A 15,884-nucleotide genomic window follows, 5' to 3' on the forward strand; every position below is an offset into this window, starting at 1 on the left:
TACATAAACATCCATCACAGTGAGTCTCCAACATCTCCTCACTGTGATGGAAGGCAAAGTCTTTATCTCTTCCCTTTGTTCCTTCTCCCGTGGTCCAGCAGTTCAACTGCAGTGTCGAGGCGAACTAGGGCTCTGATGTTAAAGCCCCCGGCGGGCGATGGTAAGTCCTGAGGCCGTTTAAGCCACGCGGGGCGATGTTAGGCCCCAGCTCCATGTCCTTTAAACCCGCGATTCCAGCGGGAGAAGTCGCCGTTACGGAGCTCGGAAAAGCGGTCTCCCACCAGGGACTTGGAGCTCCCGATATTCCCGTCCACCGGGTCTGCGGCCGGTGCCTCCGAACTCCAAAGTCGGGTCGCAGCCGCACGCCACCACAGCCCTTCCCGCTCCGATGTTGGCTAGCTCCTTGATCTCAGTTCCGCAGGCTCTGCAACTGGCGCCCTCAGGTTAGTCCTGGGCGGAGGTCGCCGCCGGCTCCACGATGTTAGGCCCAATGACATCCGACACCCGACAGGGAAGAGATTTAAACGGTTTCCCCCACAGCCCCCCCACATATACACAGCTAAAAAAAATAATAAAAACTAACTCAAGATATACATTTAACAAGACAAAAATAAAAAAAGACAGACGACTGGTCGAGCCGCTGCCGTTAGGCGCCGCCACTCCCACTGTAGATATAATATGCAAGTCAAGTCAAGTCATGTTTATTTGTCACATACACATACGAGATGTGCAGTGAAATGAAAGTGGCAATGCTCGCGGACTTTTGTGCAAAAAGACAAACAACCAAACAAACTATAAACACAATCATAACACACACATACCTTTACATAATAAATAATGGAAGGAAAAACATTCAGTAGAGTTAGTCCCTGGTGAGATAGGCGTTTACAGTCCGAATGGCCTCTGGGAAGAAACTCCTTCTTAACCTCTCTGTTCTCACCGCATGGCAACGGAGGCGTTTGCCTGACCGTAGCAGCTGGAACAGTCCATTGCAGGGGTGGAAGGGGTCTCTCATGATATTGTTGGCTCTGGAGTTGCACCTGTACATGATCCATATTCCTCCATATCCACATGCTTATCTAAAAGTCTCTTAAATGTCATAATCACGTCCGCCTCCACCACCATCTCTTGCAGTGCATTCCAGGCACCCACCCCCTCTGAATTAAAAAATTGTCCCGCACATCTATATTACTAAATCTTTGATCTTGACCGCTTTTGGCCCACTGTGCTGCGATTTCCGACAGAACGCCGCCACCTACGGCCGTCATTTTTGGCCACCTCGCTCAGAGCCCCTCTCCGCCTTACGGGTGCGGAGGATTTTTCCCATCGATGAAAAATCAGAGAGATATTAATGTTTTTAAAAAATTCACCATTCCCTCTGCAAATGGTGGCTTGAAGTGGCTTGAAGTTTTAAAAAATCACCATTCTATCTGCTGCACCTGCTGGAGGGAGGGGGAGGGACTATAAAACCAGGAGGTGGTGTGCCTTACTCAGTCTCTGCAAGATGGATGAAGCCAAGGGTCATGTCTCTATGAGCTCTGAATAACACTGAACAAATGTCCACACAACTGTGAGTACCCTTAATGTGGTTTGAAAATGAAAATATGGTTTGTTTGAAGTAAAAAGGCACTGCCTGCAAATGGTTGTTTGGGTGCTTTGGCTTGAAGTTGAAAGGCACTATTTACTGTAAATGGTGGCTTGGGTGCTTTGACTTGAAGTTGAAAGGCTCTACTTACTGCAAATAGTGGCCTGGGAGCTCTGGCTTGAAGTTGAAAGGCACTACTTATTGCAAATGGTGGCTTGGGTTTATTGGCTTGAAGTTGAAAGGCACTACTTATTGCAAATGGTGGCTTGGGTTTATTTGGCTTGAAGTTGAAAGGCACTACTTACTGCAAACTGTGGCTTGGGAGCTTTGGCTTGAAGTTGAAAGGCACTACTTACTGCAAATGGTGCCTTGGGTGATTTGGCTTGAAGTTGAAAGGCACTAATTACTGCAAATGGTGGTGGGTGATTTGGCTTGAAGTTGAAAGGCACTTCTAACTGCAAATGGTGGCTTGGGTGCTTTGGCTTGAAGTTGAAATGCACTACTTACTGCAAATGGTGGCTTGGAAGCTTTGGCTTGAAGTTGAAAGGCACTACTTACTGCAAATGGTGGCTTGGGTGCTTTGGCTTGAAGTTGAAAGGCACTACTTACTGCAAATGGTGGCTTGGGTGCTTTGGCTTGAAGTTGAAAGGCACTTCTTACTGCAAATGGTGGCTTGGGTGCTTTGGCTTGAAGTTGAAAGGCACTACTTACTGCAAATGGTGGCTTGGAAGCTTTGGCTTGAAGTTGAAAGGCACTACTTACTGCAAATGGTGGCTTGGGTGCTTTGGCTTGAAGTTGAAAGGCACTACTTACTGCAAATGGTGGCTTGGGTGCTTTGGCTTGAAGTTGAAAGGCACTTCTTACTGCAAATGGTGGCTTGGGTGCTTTGGCTTAAAGTTGAATTGCACTATTTACTGCAAATGGTGGCTCGGGAGCTTTGGCTTGAAGTTTAAAAAAGTCACCATTCTCTCTGCTGCACCTGCTGGAGGGAGAGGGAGGGACTATAAAACCAGGAAGTGGTGTGCCTCACTCACTCTCTGCAAGATGGATGAAGCCAAGGGTCATGTCTCTATGAGCTCTGAATAACGCTGAACAAATGTCCACATAACTGTGAGTACCCTTAATGTGGTTTGAAAATGAAAATATGGTTTGTTTGAAGTAAAAAGGCACTGCCTGCAAATGGTTGTTTGGGTGCTTTGACTTGAAGTTGAAATGCAGTACTTATTGCAAATGGTGACTTGGGTTTGTTAGCTTAAAGTTGAAAGGTACCACTTACTGCAAATTGTGGCTTGGGAGCTTTGGCTTGAAGTTGAAAGGCACTACTTACTGCAAATGGTGGCTTGAAAGCATTGGCTTGAAGTTTTTTTTTTGTTTGTTTTTGTTTATTTTATTAGAAGTTAATACAGTACAAAACAGTACAGTGGAACCTAATTTTAGGTGCCAACTATGTCATACCGTAATCCATTCTATGTACAACCTCTAGTTTTATGTTATGAAAAGGAAGTAAGCAAGACAAGAAAAAGAAAACAATAGAAAGAGGAAAAAGTGGAAAAATAGATGGTAGAGGGTAGAAAAACGTGAAGTGTGTATATAAAAAAGAAAAAAAAAGAAAAAGTGGAAAGTAGAAATAGAAGAGAAGGCCCCTTAAAAGAGAATTTTTCAAATCTGTATTCGGAGATGTAGATCTATCCACGTCATGAACTGAAATCAGCAATCTTTACGGTACCGCTGCATCGCATGATTCCAAAAAGTCGATGAAAGGAGACCAACTCCTTAAGAATTGGTCATGTTTATCTATTAGTCGGAGTCTCATTTCTTCAAGGCGTGCTATGTCCATCATATTCCTAATCCACATTTTAACAGTTGGTATGGTTGTATTTTTCCAAAATTTAAGTATCAATTTCTTTCCAATTATTAACCCATAATTTAAAAAAACATTTTGGCCTTTATTTAAATTGGTATCTTTCTCCTATTATTCCAAATATAATCCATTCCGTTTTGGGTTCTATTCTTGACTTGAAAAGCTTATTAAATATCTATTAATATATAAAACTCAAATCCATGCGCCATCCGAGCAGTGCGGATCCCTTCCTGCCTTTCGATTTGTTCCCGCCGTGCAATGTCACAATTCCTGATGCTCGCGGACGTCCAATCGGAATGGATCCATTTGCATGTACGGCTTCCGGCCGCGTTTCTTCCTTTGATTCTCCGCAACTCCGAAACCGGACGCAGAATCGCCGATGTCTTTTCCATTTCGGTAGAGATTTCGCTTTTCCTTCTAAGTATCCGCTCCTCATTACATTTCGTCGTGTTTAGGTACACTTTTTTAATCAAATCCTTCACCCCCCCCCCCCCCCACCACACATATTTCAAAAATAAACTGGTTTCTCACCCACACGAGCAGCACCAGCCGCAGCCCCCGGTGAATGTTCCATCGTGTAATGTCACAATGCCCAATGCTCAAATACATTGTTGCCATAGAGAACGCTCAGCGATTATTCAAATTCTTCACTAACTGTCATTCTGACATGAGAAGAACATTTTTCACACAGAGAGTGGTGAATCTCTGGAACTCTCTGCCACGGAAGGTAGTTGAGGCCAGTTCATTGGCTATATTTAAGAGGGTGTTAGATGTGGCCCTTGTGGCTAAAGGGATCAGGGGGTATGGAGAGAAGGCAGGGATGGGATACTGAGTTGGATGATCAGCCATGATCATATCGAATGGCGGTGCAGGCTCGAAGGGCAGAATGGCGGTGCAGGCTCGAAGGGCAGAATGGCCTACTCCTGCACCTATTTTCTATGTTTCCTGATAAAATGCTTTCTATGGTGCATCTAGAAGCTAGTGAAAGTTGTAGGGGACATGCCAAATTTCCTAAGCCTTCTAAGGAATTAGAAGCGTCGGTGTGCTTTCTTGGTTGTTGCTTCAATATGAGTGGTCCAGGAGAAGTTGTTGGTGATATTGACTCATAGTAATTTCACGTTTTCAACCATCTCTACTTCAGCACCGTCAATGTTAGATGCGGCCCTTGTGGCTAAAGGGATCAGGGGGTATGGAGAGAAGGCAGGTACGGGATACTGAGTTGGATGATCAGCCGTGATCATATTGAATGGCGGTGCAGACTCGAAGGGCCGAATGGCCTACTCCTGCACTTAATTTCTATGTTTCTATGTGTCCCTCTCCTCACCCCTCTCCCTCTGCCACCCATCTCTCTCTCCCCCACCCCCTTCCCCTACCACTCTGTCCCTCTTCCACCAGTCTCTCTACCCCTTCCTCCCCACTCTCCCACTTCTCTCCTCTTACATGGTAAATGGTAGGGAATTACATGGTAAATGGTAGGGAATTGAAGAATGTAGGTGAACAGAGGGATCTGGGAATAACTGTGCACAGTTCCCTGAAAGTGGAATCTCATATAGATAGGGTGGTAAAGAAAGCTTTTGGTGTGCTGGCCTTTATAAATCAGAGCATTGAGTATAGAAGTTGGGATGTAATGTTAAAATTGTACAAGGCATTGGCGAGGCCAATTCTGGAGTATGGTGTACAATTTTGGTCGCCTAATTATAGGAAGGATGTCGACAAAATAGAGAGAGTACAGAGGAGATTTACTAGAATGTTGCCTGGGTTTCAGCAACTAAGTTACAGAGAAAGGTTGAACAAGTTAGAGCTTTATTCTTTGGAAATGATTGAAATGAAATGATTCAATTTATTGTCATTGTCAGTGTACAGTACAGAGACAACGAAATGCATTTTTAGCATCTCCCTTGAAAGGGAGACACAGGGCGTCGCGGTGTGCCCGCGCCTGCCGCCGTAACATTCCATTACAGGCAAAGGTGGGTGAAGTGTCTTGCCCAAGGACACAACGACAGTATGCACTCCAAGCGGGATTTGAACCGGCTACCTTCCGGTCGCCAGCCGAACTCTTAGCCCATTGTGCTATCTGTCGTCCTACTTGGAGCGCAGAAGGTTAAGGGGGGACTTGATAGAGGTCTTTAAAATGATGAGAGGGATAGACAGAGTTGACGTGGATAAGCTTTTCCCACTGAGAGTAGGGAAGATTCAAACAAGGGGACATGACATGAGTATTAAGGGACAGAAGTTTAGGTGTAACATGAGGGGGAACTTCTTTACTCAGAGAGTGGTGGCTGTGTGGAATGAGCTTCCAGTGAAGGTGGTGGAGGCAGGTTCGTTTTTATAATTTAAAAATAAATTGGATAGTTATATGGATGGGAAAGGAATGGAAGGTTATGGTCTGAGTGCAGGTATATGGGACTAGGGGAGAATACGTTTTCGGCACGGACTAGAAGGGTCGAGATGGCCTGTTTCCGTGCTGTAATTGTTATATGGTTATATGGTTAAGGTTCACCAGACTGATTCCTGGGATGTCAGGACTTTCATATGAAGAAAGACTGGATAGACTCGGCTTGTACTCGCTAGATTTTAGAAGATTGAGGGAGGATCTTATAGAAACTCCTGATTACATTTTGTCGTATTTATGTAGACATTTTTAATCAAATCCTTCTCCCCCCCCCTCCCAATATTTCAAAAAAAAAACTGGCATCTCACCCATAGAATCAGCCCCTGGTGAACGTTCCATCGTGTGATGTCACAATGCCCAATGTTCACATATGTCCAATCGGAATGGAATCATTTACATATGCCTTTGCAGGAGCACCAGCACCCGCTGAACGTTCCATCGTGTGATGTCACAATGTCCAATGGTCAAAGACATTCTTGCCATAGAGGGAGTACAGAGAAGGTTCACCAGACTTATTCCTGGGATGTCAGGACTTTCATATGAAGAAAGACAAGATAGACTCGGCTTGTACTCGCTAGAATTTAGAAGATTGAGGGCAGATCTTATAGAAACGTACAAAATTCTTAAGGGGTTGGACAGGCTAGATGCAGGAAGATTGTTCCAGATGTTGGGGAAGTCCAGAACAAGGGGTCACAGTTTAAAGATAAGGTGGAAATCCTTTAGGACAGAGATGAGAAAAACATGTTTCACACAGAGAGTGGTGAATCTCTGGAATTCTCCGCCACAGAAGGTAGTTGAGGCCAGTTCATTGGCTAGATTTAAGAGGGAGTTAGATGTGGCCCTTGTGGCTAAAGGGATCAGGGGGTATGGAGAGAAGGCAGGTACGGGTTACTGAGTTAGATGATCAGCCATGATAATATTGAATGGTGGTGCAGGCTCAAAGGGCCGAATGGCCTACTACTACACTTAATTTCTATGTTTCCCCTCTCTTCACCCCTCTCCCTCTCCCACCCATCCCACTCTCCCCCACCCCCTTTCCCTCTCTACCCCACCCCTTCCCTCTCTCCACCCACCCCCTTCCTCCTACCCCTCTGTCCCTCTTCCATCACTCCCCCTACCCTCTCTCCTCCTCCCTCCCCACTCTTCCATGTCTCCCCCTTCCCCTCCACTCTCCCTCCCCACTCTTCCCCTCTCTCTCCCCCCACCCCTCTCCCACTCCCTCCCTCCTCCCCTCCCCCCACATCTCTCTCCCCATACCCCGCTCTCCTTTCCCTCCCAAATCTGTCCCGTTTCCTCCTCCTCCTCTCCCCTCCCTCCCCTCTTCTCTCACCCCCCCCCCCCAACGGCTGTTGGGGAAACAGACCCAACGGGTCTGCACTTGGTCTAGTATCAAATATATCACTCCAAAATATATTCAACTTTGTACATCCTACAAATGAATGTGTTATCTTAGCGTTTTGAAACAAACATTTATCGCATCTGGGAGAGACGTTTGGATAACATTTATTCAACCTCGTTTTTGAATAATATAGTCTATGTAATAATTTGAATTGAATTAAATTATGTCTTGCATTAATAGAACAGTTATGTGTATTCATCAAAACTTTTCCCATCTATCCTTTGAGATCTTTATCATTAGCTCATGTTCCCAATCTTCCCTTAGTGCTTCTGTTGAGGGTGATTCTCTATTTAATATCTATATGCCGGCTGCCTTTCTTCCTTTTGATTCGCTGCTCCTTCCTATCAGCTTCCAACACACTTCGAAACAAAGTTGCAGGACAGGAACACTGAACTTTTCACTGCTGCAGCAGGCAGGGGAGGTGCAATTGAGGGAGGCAGGGGAGTGCTGGAAACTTACATTTGGCAACGGCTTCAGTTCCATTGGAGGAGACGGGTGCATGGTAGAATATTGGGTTGGGGGAATCACACCATTGGGGGAGCAGACCCAACGAGTCTGCACTTGGTCTAGTATTATTATAAAAGTATGATATTAATTTTTGTGAATCAGCCTTAATATTCATTGCTTCTTCTAAAGGGTCTAAAAATATAGTTTGAAATCTATGTGTATATTTCTTCATAAAGTCACATACCTGTATATATTTAAAATATTGATTATCCTTCAATTTAAATTTTAATTTTAATTGTTGAAATGATAAGTTTGCCCAATTCATACATATCCCCTACTTTGGCTTGAAGTTGAAAGGCACTTCTTACTGCAAATGGTGGCTTGGGTGCTTTGGCTTGAAGTTGAAAGGCACTACTTACTGCAAATGGTGGCTTGGGTGCTTTGGCTTGAAGTTGAAAGGCACTTCTTACTGCAAATGGTGGCTTGGGTGCTTTGGCTTGAAGTTGAAAGGCACTATTTACTGCAAATGGTGACTCGTGAGCTTTGGCTTGAAGTTTAAAAAAATCACCATTCTCTCTGCTGCACCTGCTGGAGGGAGGGGGAAGGACTATAAAACCAGGAAGTGGTGTGCCTCACTCACTCTCTGCAAGACGGATGAAGCCAAGGGTCACGTCTCTATGAGCTCTGAATAATACTGAACAAATGTCTACACAACTGAGTACCCTTAATGTGGTTTGAAAATGAAAATATGGTTTGTTTGAAGTAAAAGGCACTACCTGCAAATGGTTGTTCGGGTGCTTTGGCTTGAAGTTGAAAGGCACTACTTACTGCAAATGGTGGCTTGGGTGCTTTGGCTTGAAGTTGAAAGTCACTACTTACTACAAATGGTGGCTTGGGTGATTTGGCTTGAAGTTAAAAGGCACTACTGCAAATGCACTTACTTCCTGTTTGCACTGTATATTGATTTAAGATAAAATGCTACTACTTATGGCTGTGATTTTTGGCCATCTTACTCAGTCCACCCTCCGCTGAGCAGGTGCAGAGAATTCTTCCCATCAATGAAAAATAAAAGTGTTATTAGCGTTTAAAAAATGTTGAGAATCTCTTTCCTGTCAATCACGCCCTGAAAGCCACACCTTTTCCGGTGGGAGGGGGAGTGGTTTTAAAACCCGGAAGTGTGGGTGTGGCTCAGTCTCTGCATGATGTGGGAGGGAGAGGTCATGACTGTCTGAGCTGCGAATCAACTGAACAGACTGAATGTCTACTGAACTGTGAGTTTGGTGTTTTGTGTGGTTTTATGGTGGTTTCACCCTGCATGAAGTGGAATGAAACTGCACTTGAATTTGGCGGCCTTGCATCCTGCTTGAAGTGGTTGGAAACTGCATTTGAATTCGGTGGCCTTGCACCCTGCTCATAGTGGTAAGAAACTGCACTTGAATTTGGTGGCCTAGTATCCTGCTTGAAATGGTAGGAACATGGATTTGAATTTGGTGGCCTTGCACCCTGCTTGAAATGGAATTTCAAGGAATAGTCATGAGTCAACTGCCAGCCCACTAGCTGTTAGTTAGTTGCCAGCAGATCAGGCTTGAGGGACTGAGCTGCCACCCCAAGAACTCATACCAGCACTCCAGAAAGCCCCCCCCCCCCCCACTGGCCACCAACATTGGAATTGGTGGAGAGGTGGAATATTGCGTCGGGGGACCAGCCCTCCTGTGTGAACATGGGACCCAACGGGTCCCACTTTGTCTAGTTCTCTTTAAATATTGCCCCTCTCACTTTCCTCTCCAGTTTTTCTGATATTTCCACCATGGGGGAAAAAAGTTCTGACCGTTTACCTTCTCTACACCTCTCCTAATTTTTATACAATTTTGTCAACTTCCAGCCTTCCAAAAAAACAAAACAATCCAAGTTTGCCAACATCTCCAAATAACACCTAATTTAGGAAGCATTCTGGTAAATCTCTTCTGCTACCCCTACCTCCACACTCTTCCTGTAATGGAGCGAACAGAACTGCACACATTACTCCAAATTCAGTCCAACCAGTCTTGTTGAGCAGATACCATATACCTTATTTACTATTGTCTATTTATGTTGCCACCATACCTTAGTTACCATTGTCTATTTATGTTGCCACTATATGTATATTAATGCTGTTAAGGGTCTCATTATCAACTGTACAACTTCCCCTCATGTTTGACCTCCCAAAATGCAACGTCTCACACTTGGTTGAATAAATCTCTGGGGTCGATCTATCTCCCACTGTTTGCTTCGAGAGCCTTCCTCACTCTCTTCAACTCCAGCAATCTTGGTGTCATCTGCAAGCCTATTAACTAACCCATCTACATTTACATCCCAATCATTTATATCCATATATCACAAACAGAGATGCAAGCACAGATCTCTACAGAACTCCACTGCTCACAGACTACCAGCGGGAATAATGCCCTATCACCACAAACCTCTGCCCTCTTTCAGTAATCCATTCCTCCAAGTCACCATACACGTTAGTTTTCTGGATCAGCTGAGAACGGGGGACTTCATCTGAAACTACTGAAGTTCAGCAGCTTGATGCAATGGTACTATTTGCAAGGCCACTTTACAGAACAATTAAAAATAACCCAATTTTAGGTGGCCCACAAAGAAACAAGGGTTTCTTAAAGAACTGAACAAGCAGTGTTTAATATCAATTTCATTAACTTTTATTAACACTAGATTTCAAATTTGGAATTGAAGGGAAGACTCATTCATTGGACTAATTGCCCTGTAACTTAACTCTAGTACATAATTCCCAGTTTGAAAGACAGCAGTTATGACATACATCTATATTACTGTATCTAAGTCTAATCTTGACCGCTTTTGCCCCACTGTGCTGCAATTTCCGAGAGAACGTGGCCACCAACGGCCATCATTTTTGGCCAGCTCGCTCAGAGCCCCTCTCCGCCTACCGGGACCATCAATGAAAAATCAGATATATTAATGTTTTAAAAAAATTCACCATTCTCTCCTGCTGGCGGCAGTGGGAGAGACTATAAAACCAGGAAGTGTCGTGCCTCACTCAGTTTCTGCCAGACCCAGGAAGCGAGAGGGTCATGGCTCTCTGAGCTGCAAATAACACTGAATGCACGTCTATTCCATGGTGAGTCCCCTCGATACGGCTCTAAAGTGGCTGCAGCCCAATTGTTTGCCTTGCCTTTTTAAAAAAGTTTGTGTTCACGAAATGAATTTTGATTATCAGGTGGCTGCAGCCCAATTGATTGCCTCGCCTTTTTAACAAGTTTGTGTTCACAAAATGAATTTTGGTTGTCGGGTGGCTGCAGCCCAATTGTTTGCCACGCCTTTTTAACAAGTTTGTGTTCACAAAATTAATTTTGGTTTTCAGGTGGCTGTAGCCCAATTGGTTGCCTTGGCTTGGCTTTTAAAATCGTTGCAACAGTTGGATGCCAGCCCAAGAATCCATTCCGCCCACAATGTCTATACCAGCCCTCTGGAAACCAGTACCATCAGCCCACAACACCCATACTAGCGCAACAGACAGCCCCCCCCACTGGCGAGCAATATTGGAATTGGTGGAGAGGTGGAATATTGCGTTGGTGGCCAGCCCTCCCGTGTGATGCTGGGACCCAATGGGTCCCACTTAGTCTAGTATTCTACTGTAATCACTGCATTTCACCAGGCACCACTCAATTGTTTGTATTCTTAACTTTCACTCTACCCTCAAACATAACAAATTCAAAATTTCCACTGCTTATAAAACCCATGCGTAGGTCTTATTCCATCCATTGTTATATTTCAACATAACATCTTAATAAATTGATCAGTATCATCATTTCTAGCTCCCTATGCATCCTATACATAGAGCCAACCACATCTTTCCACCATAAACCTTGCGAGTCAGTCACAGCACCAAAACAGGCCTTTTGGATCCAAAGTCCATGTCGACCAAGATGCTCCATTTAAGCTAGTCCTATTTACCCATACCCTTTGAAATTGTTCCTATCCATGTACCTGTCCAAGTGTCTTTTAAGCATTGTCATAGTACCTGCCATAACTTCCTCCTCTGGCAGCTCATTCCTTATAGCCACTACCTTCTGTGTGAAAAGGTTAGCCATAAGACAATGGAACAGAAATAGGCAATTTAGCCCATCAAGTCTACTCCCCCATTCAATCATGGCTAATCCATTTTTCCCTCTCAACCTCATTCTCCTGCCTTTGCCCCATAACCGTTGACACCCTTCCTAATCAAGAATCTATCAATCTCTGACTTAAGAACACCCAATGTCTTGGCCTCCAAAGCCATCAGTAACAATGAATTCCAGATTCACCACCCTTTGGCTAAGTCCATGTCCACGCTTTCGAGGCATTTCATTATCTGGTAGGTTTAACTCCCCAAAATTCAACACCCCACGCACTGACCTCCATTTAGCCTACTTGCCCAGAAGATCCTGCTGCGATCCCTGACAATCCTTTTCACTGTCTACGATACAATCTACCTTAGATAACCATATAACATATAACCATATAACAATTACAGCACGGAAACAGGCCATCTCGACCCTTCTAGTCCGTGCCAAACACATAATCTCCCCTAGTCCCATATACCTGCGCTCAGACCATAACCCTCCATTCCCTTCCCATCCATATAACTATCCAATTTATTTTTAAATGATAAAAACGAACCTGCCTCCACCACCTTCACTGGAAGCTCATTCCACACAGCTACCACTCTCTGAGTAAAGAAGTTCCCCCTCATGTTACCCCTAAACTTCAGTCCCTTAATTCTCATGTCATGTCCCCTTGTTTGAATGTTGAAAGAATATTGCAGTTTCAAAAAGGTGAAAAGTTGCACGAGAAATCTTATGAATTTACATTCCATCAACTTTCTTATACATTCTTCTCTATATGGAAGTACTACACAAACAGCAGAGGTTCGCTTGCATTTCTGCTGAACATTCATAGACAAACTTATCATCATCTGCTCCCACTGCTAGCCTTAGGAGCAACCAACATTCATGTTCAGAACTGGTGTCAACTGCTGATAAAAATTCTGTTGATCCAAAGGTTGCAACAGGATCTCATTTTTGATGTAATGCTGTTTTATAAGCAGACCAAAAATAACCTGTGCCTACAAAACAACTAAAGGAAGGAGAGCATATTTAAAGTGGCTAAGCAATGATCACAGGGTTATCAGTTTTCAAAGTTATTAAGAATCCATCTTAATTGAAAGGCATGTGAAATATGCAAATTAAATACAAAATATGAATTTAAAATAACATTTAAAAACCAAGCAATGGCAAAAGTTTTGAACCAAAATTGATTAAAAAGAATGCAAATTAATTTTTGATCAGGATTCCGGCATCTGGTTGTTCTTGCATCTGCAGATTGTCACTACTTACCTGCAACTATTGCAACCGTTCCATTTAATGGATGGTGTTTGCTCTGGAGCCATGTCCACCTTGGCACATATTTAGCAGGAAAATTCCTACTCCAGGTGCAATTGTTTTGGGAATTACAGAAAATACGTTCCATTGCTGAACTCCAATAGAGCGCAGTTAGAAAGTCCACTGAAAAAAACATCCATCAGGTTGGAACTTACGCATTTGTAGAAAGTCCTAAACTTGGATGCACAGGCAGCAAATATGCCACCCGTTTGACATAGAAATGTCAATTGTCCCTAACAGGTTCTGCCCAAATGTCTAAAACATTCTGCAGAAAAGAAGCAGTTTCTAAGTGACAATTGCACTATGACCTAGGTGGGTGCAAGGGATGCTAGAGAAGGGAAGAAAAAGAATACGAGGAAAGCAAAACTGTACATACTGTGCTAACGACATTGATTTCCAGATTCCTTCAACAGTTCCTTGAGAAACCTTTTCCCGATGTACAATTCTGCATTCTGAAACTTCCCCAATTGCAATGCTGTGGCGCTTGTGCCACAATTCAGAGTTCTGCAAAATATTGAATGACAGTTGATAGTAAACATTTGAGAAAAAGCACACAAGGTAGCAGGACTATTGCATATCCTCTGGGAGGATATGCAATAGTAACATTAATTACCAGAACAATTCACTTGAGCCCTGAAGGGCAGTGCTATCAGGCACTGCAAATGAAAGAACCAGCGAGAGGAAAAATCTACTTTATCCCCAGCTATCAACAAACTATGTTTATGGCCACCACAGCAGCAAACCAAGTGTTTGGTATTTAACTGGTACCCTTTCCATCACCTTCAATTATTTGCACCTTGCTCCCCCAGCACATTGCAACCACAATGTACACCATTTTTTGCTGCAGTGCATCTCGTGCAAAGGATTCTTAACATTTTGCTTCCAAAGCACACCCCAAACCCATTCAGGAACAGTGGTTCTCAACCTGTGATATGCAAACGCCTCAAACGGAATTAAAGGAGGGTGCCATAGATCACACAAGAGATAATTTAGCAACAAAGTTCACTGAAAATGTAAAATTCTACTCCGCAAGTTAGCAAGCCCTTGCTTTTGAGCTTCTTACATTCTCCAGGAAAACTTCAAATCCTTGTATATAAAACAGTTTCCAATTTTATGAAGTTTTGTTTTGTTTAGAGATACAGCTTGGAAACAGGCCCTTCAGCCCATCAAGTTCATACCGACCATTAATCACCCGTACACTAGTTCTATGTTGGACCATTTTAGACATCCTACACAGTCAGGGCAAGTTACAGAAGCCAATTAACCTATAAACCTGCATGTCTTTGCAATGTGGGAGAAAATTAGGACCTGGAGAAAACCCACACAATCACAAGGCGAATGTGCAAACTCCACACAGACAGCACCCATAGTCAGGATCTAACCCAAATCTCTGGCGCCGTGAGGCAGCAGCTCCACTGCCATGCTAAGTGTTACGGAATTGTGGGAGGTGGCATAGGTATTTAACCAAGTGTGAATAAATTGATTTTATTGCAAAAGGTTGGGAATCACAGTACAAAGGTAGCATACATGAGATCCACCACACACACACACACTTCACCTTCAAATCATGCATCTTCTTGTCATGCAAATACAATCGCTATGTTTCATCTTCAAACAAAAGCTCTGTAAATACTTCCTCCACATGAAAAGCTTTGCTTGAAAACTAACCAAACATAACTAGAAGTAAGATTTAGAATAAACTAACCACAATGTGGAATTTTCAACATTTAATAATTAGTGGCAAAACTGAAGATGTACATCAGTTGTGTGCCCAAATTTACACTGCAATAAATTTATAAAATTCTTACCAAAATTATAGGCCTTACTAGGATATGACCTGGCCTTGGAACATCATATTCGCTCCAATTTTGAAATTTGGAATTGAAATGACATGACCTTTTTGGATATGGCTTAAGAGGGGATGATGGAGGAAATCTGAAAAATAAAAGGAACAGATCATGTGATGACTTTACTTATACCACCATTAATAATTACAATATTCAATAAGTGGGCTATGGAAATTAAAATAATTTGCCCAGAATTTATACTACAAATGTAAAATGATTTTGCTCCATTTTTTACGTTCAAATGCAGTTTGCATCGAGAAGCAACCCAAACTGACTGTAAAGATGTCGACATACCATGATTGCACACTTTAACTCCAGCCACCCAGTTAGCCTTGATCCACTGCAGTTTGCTTACTGTCACAACAGCAGGTGCCATCTGCCTGGCTGAAAACCCATCTCTGCAACAACTTGATAACAAGGACTACTAATGTTGGGCTTCTTCCCCTCTGTTATCAGCCTTCTGAATCGTCCTTCCATAAGCTAGGGTACTGTTCGATTCACCTCCACCCATTGCGTACATTGAACTTTGTCAAAGGAATTGATGCATTAAAACGCAGAGTACTATATTCTGCATCCTGTATCTTCACCTTTGCTCCATCTATTGGACTCCAGTTGGACTTGATTGTATTTATGTGTAGTATTGTCTGATTTGATTGCAGAACAGAATTTTTCATTTGTACCTTAGTACACTTGACAATAATAAACCTCAAATTAAATTAGCACTACTTAGGCCAACAATTCCAATAGTTTAGCATTGGTCCTCGTGTAGTTCATGTAGGAGTTGACTATTAATAAAGCACAATTCCATGGTATCCATGTTGCATAAACTAGATACATATAGTGTGATGAAGTAAACTTTGAACAAAATCTTTCTGGAAAGTGAAGTTCAAGTCACAACATAACTGCAGGCAAAAT

At 43.2% G+C, this 15,884-nt stretch overlaps 1 protein-coding gene across 1 annotated transcript in view; it reads right to left on the minus strand.

The window, feature by feature from the left end:
* LOC129696680 (DEP domain-containing protein 1B-like) overlaps nt 1-15,884 on the minus strand; it is a 52,226-nt gene that overhangs the window by 16,357 nt on the left and 19,985 nt on the right. The window contains exons 3-4 of the mRNA XM_055634801.1: nt 14,931-15,057; nt 13,499-13,626 (exon numbers count right to left, since the gene is read on the minus strand). Coding sequence (XP_055490776.1) covers nt 13,499-13,626; nt 14,931-15,057 — 255 coding nt within the window. The remainder of the gene's footprint in view (nt 1-13,498; nt 13,627-14,930; nt 15,058-15,884) is intronic.

This window comes from Leucoraja erinacea, chromosome 1 (assembly GCF_028641065.1).
Source record: "Leucoraja erinacea ecotype New England chromosome 1, Leri_hhj_1, whole genome shotgun sequence".
NCBI classification, from domain to species: Eukaryota; Metazoa; Chordata; class Chondrichthyes; order Rajiformes; family Rajidae; genus Leucoraja; species Leucoraja erinaceus.